This window comes from Otolemur garnettii, unplaced genomic scaffold (genome assembly GCF_000181295.1).
Source record: "Otolemur garnettii isolate 467f Iridium unplaced genomic scaffold, OtoGar3 scaffold00009, whole genome shotgun sequence".
In the NCBI taxonomy this organism is placed as follows: Eukaryota; Metazoa; Chordata; class Mammalia; order Primates; family Galagidae; genus Otolemur; species Otolemur garnettii.
The window spans coordinates 5,609,318-5,613,124 of NW_003852404.1; the positions used below are offsets into that span (position 1 = coordinate 5,609,318).

The following is a 3,807-nucleotide window of genomic DNA, read 5'->3' on the forward strand; positions in this document are numbered from 1 at the left end:
ACCTCTAACTCCTGGGCTCAAGCGAGTCTCCTGCCTCAGCCTCCCAAGTAGCTGGGACCACAGGCGCCTGCCACAACGCCTGGCTATTTTTTTGGTTGCAGCCATCATTGTTTGGTGGGCCTGGGCTGGATTCGAACCTGCCACCTTAGGTGTATGTGGCTGGCGCTTTAGCCACTTGAGCCACAGGTGCTGAGCCACTTCTCCTGTTTTGGCCTCCCAAAGTGCTGGGATTATAGCTGTGAACCACTGTGCTTAGCCCAAATGAGCACTTTTATCCAAGTTCTGGTCAATCCTTAGGACCTCTCTACAAGGCAGCACCATTTTTTCTGTTATTACAGTTGAACCTCAGAGAGGTTAAAGTAACTTGGTCAAGGTCACAGAGCTAGCAATGGCAGAGCTGAGATTTAAACTCAGCTCTCTTAACCATTACACTAAACCCCTTCCAGTGTTTGATATACTGGCCTGAACCACTCATTCCTCTCCCCACAAAGTGAAAATTGCTACCAAGGCCAACCCATTGTATGGGAACTCACTGAAGCCTGACAGCCTCCGGTCCCAGCTGGAGACATCATTGAAGAGGCTGCAGTGCCCCCGGGTGGACCTCTTCTACCTGCACATGCCAGACCACAGTACCCCAGTGGAAACGACCTTGCAGGCCTGCCACCAGCTGCATCAGGAGGTGAGGGCAGCCTGAGAGCTCCGGGAGGTGGCCTGCTGCTCTTCTCCTTATCGTGATGTTACTCAGGGACGCACCAGGCAGGCCCCATGCTCTGGGAACAGCCTCACTCCCAGGATCCGTACCCTGGCATCCTCTTCCTGGTCTCTTGGGGTACAAAGGGTACTGACCACAGCCTCACCCCTGCAGGGCAAGTTTGTGGAGCTTGGCCTCTCCAATTATGCTGCCTGGCAGGTGGCCGAGATCTACACCCTCTGCAAAAACAACGGCTGGATTCTGCCGACTGTGTACCAGGTGAGGGCCACGGCTGCAGGGGCCTGGGTCTCCAGGGCTCTTGCTGATCTTGGGTTCTCTTTGTCCCCCCGACTGTCCCCTGTGCCCTCTGTATATTAGCCACTCCTTCATCAAAGCTGATAGGTGGTTCCTGGGTGCTCGCAGGATAACGTTTGAGCCAGTCTGGCCACCAGGCACCTGCCCACTTCTTACCTGAGTGGGCACCTTGGTCCCTTCATTCCCTGATTCCCTGCATGTGTCAGCCTGGAGTGGTCCTTCCCTCTTCTCCCTGGGGAAGCACTGAGGCCCCAATGGGATGTTGCTTCCTTGTATTCCTTTCTAGACAGCCCCAGAAGAGCCTGACATCTCAGGCTGTCCTTTCCCTCCTTATCATCCATTTATCTTCCACCAGGTACACATACCTGGTGCCTGGCACTGGTCATGGAACTGGATAGTGTACTGTGATTGCCTCTTCGTTCAACTATACTTGTTTACCTTAGTATATCTTTAAGAGGAGTGTTAAGGTGGAATTGTTAAGGTCTGAACTGAGGGTTCTACAAGGGTAAATGTGAGGAATGTGAGGTCCTTTCTCCTGACCATCCATGAGCTCCAGCTGGCCCCTCTCCCTGCAGGGCATGTACAACGCCACCACCCGGCAGGTGGAAACGGAGCTCTTCCCTTGCCTCAGGCACTTTGGACTGAGGTTCTATGCCTACAACCCTCTGGCTGGTAGGTGCTGCCATGGGGTGAGAGGGCATTCCTGGTCTCTGCCTATTCCTGACATTGTACCTGCTGACCGGCAAGTACAAGTATGAGGACAAAGGTGCCATGCCCAGGAGCTGGCAGGGGTTTGACAAGAGGCTGGGCTGCATCCTCCATCCCTCCTTAGTCCTGCCTCAGCTCCTGGTCTAGTACCTCCTGGGTGTGGTACCTCTGGGAGCATTTGGACCCAGGGATCTGAACGCAGCCTCCCTGCAGGGGGCCTGCTGACCGGCAAGTACAAGTATGAGGACAAGGACGGGAAGCAACCAGCTGGCCGCTTCTTTGGGAATAACTGGGCTGAGATCTACAGGAATCGGTGAGACGAGTGAGGGGGTTCGATGGGGGATCCCTTTTATCTGAAATGAAGTTTTAGGCTGCTTTCCTAGGGCATAAGGCCTTCCCTTGCTGTCTGTACCTAAATCTCCAGATTCCTACAGGAATTATGAAACTCTCTGCAGGGTTTCTTGTTTCTTTGGGACCTCCTGAGGAAATGAGGATCCCTGGACCTTATGGTCTCCAAGTCACAGCCCTTCCCTGAGAAATCACCTGCTAACAAAGAGAGAAAGAACCCAGGGTGGAGGCTCAGGAGGCCTGGGCAGAGTCCCACCCCATCATAGCTGCCTTTGTGTCACTAGGTTCAGGAGTCATCAAGAATAGACACATCTGGCTCAGCGCCCATAGCACAGTGGTTACGATGTCAGCCACATACACTGAGGCTGGCAGGTTTGAACCCAGCCCGGGCCATCTTAACAATGACAACTGCAACAAAAAATTGCTGGGTGTTGTGGCAGGTGCCTGAAGTTCCAGCTACTTGGGAGGCTGAAGCAAGATAATCGCTTAAGCCCAAGTTTGAGATTGTGAGCTGTGACACGACAGCACTCTAATGAAGGCAACATAGTGAGACTGTCTCATAAAAAAAGACACATCAGAGAAGGCCCTGGCAAGGGAGCCTCCTGTGTGTGTTTGGGTCTGATAAAGTAGAACCTCTAGCTGGCCCTGAGGGCCTCAAGGGCTAGGGTGCAGCTGGCTGCCCCAGGGTGACCTCAAAAGACTGAGCTCTGTGCCACTGTCCCACCTGTCCAGCTTCTGGAAAGAGCACCATTTCCAGGCCATTGCCCTGGTAGAGAAGGCTCTGAAGACCACTTACGGTGCCAGTGCCCCCAGCATGACCTCAGCGGCCCTGCGCTGGATGTACCACCATTCCCAGCTGCAGGTAAACAGCCGACCCTGGGAACTAAGCTGCTGCCCTTCCCTGGGAGCTGCAGTGACCTTTAGGGGACCTCTGAAGGGTTTGTTCTCTGTCCCTCTGAGTCTCTGGCCCAGTTCTTGGGGCATTCTGCCCATTGTCTGCTGGGGTTGGATTTCCTCCTTCCTTAGGCCTTCTGCAGTACAAGAATCCTTTTATTAAGAAGGGAAGTGGGGTTCACATAGCTATTAAGGGAACAGAAATTTAGGCATCAGACCACCTAGTCTCCCTGGTCCAGTGGGAGCTGGGTTTCCTCTTTCTTGATATCTCCTGTCTTCCTGGGACAGACTTTCATCCAGTGTCAGCTTGGGAGGGTGGATAGTGTCTGACATTTAGAGTAGGTGCTCAGTAAATGGGAGCTCAGTGCATCACATGATTCTGCACACCCATGGCCATGCTGAAAATTGAGACAGTGGAGTCTCAGGCTGAATAACTTACCCGTGGTTTCACAGCTTTTTGGGGGCAGAACTGGGCTATGAAGGTAGGTCCAGCTGGTGAGCCAGGAGGCAACAGGGGAAACTAAGGTTTTTGAGTCACCTTGTTACAACTGTCAGAGGCACCTACAGTTCTTTCTGGATGTGTGAAGACAAGAGCCCAGACTCGGTGGGGCTATGGCTCGGAGGGACATGAGTGGAGGCTTGTGCAAAAGTGTGCTGACCTCTGGCTGTGTCCCCTTGCAGGGAGCCCATGGGGACGGTGTCATCCTGGGCATGTCCAGCCTGGAGCAGCTGGAGCAGAACTTGGCAGCAACTGAGGAAGGGCCTCTGGAGCCGGCTGTTGTGGACGCCTTTGACCAAGCCTGGCACCTGGTTGCCCACGAGTGTCCCAACTACTTCCGCTAGCTCTGGTC

The 3,807-nt window shown here is 53.8% G+C and overlaps 2 protein-coding genes across 2 annotated transcripts in view; both read left to right on the forward strand.

Moving 5' to 3' along the window:
* Positions 1–3,801, forward strand: part of AKR7A3 (aldo-keto reductase family 7 member A3) — a 7,649-nt gene extending 3,848 nt beyond the window's left edge. The window contains exons 2-7 of the mRNA XM_003783843.3: positions 492–679; positions 866–970; positions 1,582–1,678; positions 1,928–2,027; positions 2,795–2,924; positions 3,638–3,801. Coding sequence (XP_003783891.2) covers positions 492–679; positions 866–970; positions 1,582–1,678; positions 1,928–2,027; positions 2,795–2,924; positions 3,638–3,799 — 782 coding nt within the window. The 3' untranslated portion in view covers positions 3,800–3,801. The remainder of the gene's footprint in view (positions 1–491; positions 680–865; positions 971–1,581; positions 1,679–1,927; positions 2,028–2,794; positions 2,925–3,637) is intronic.
* AKR7A2 (aldo-keto reductase family 7 member A2) overlaps positions 1–3,807 on the forward strand; it is a 19,758-nt gene that overhangs the window by 15,715 nt on the left and 236 nt on the right. The window lies entirely within an intron of this gene.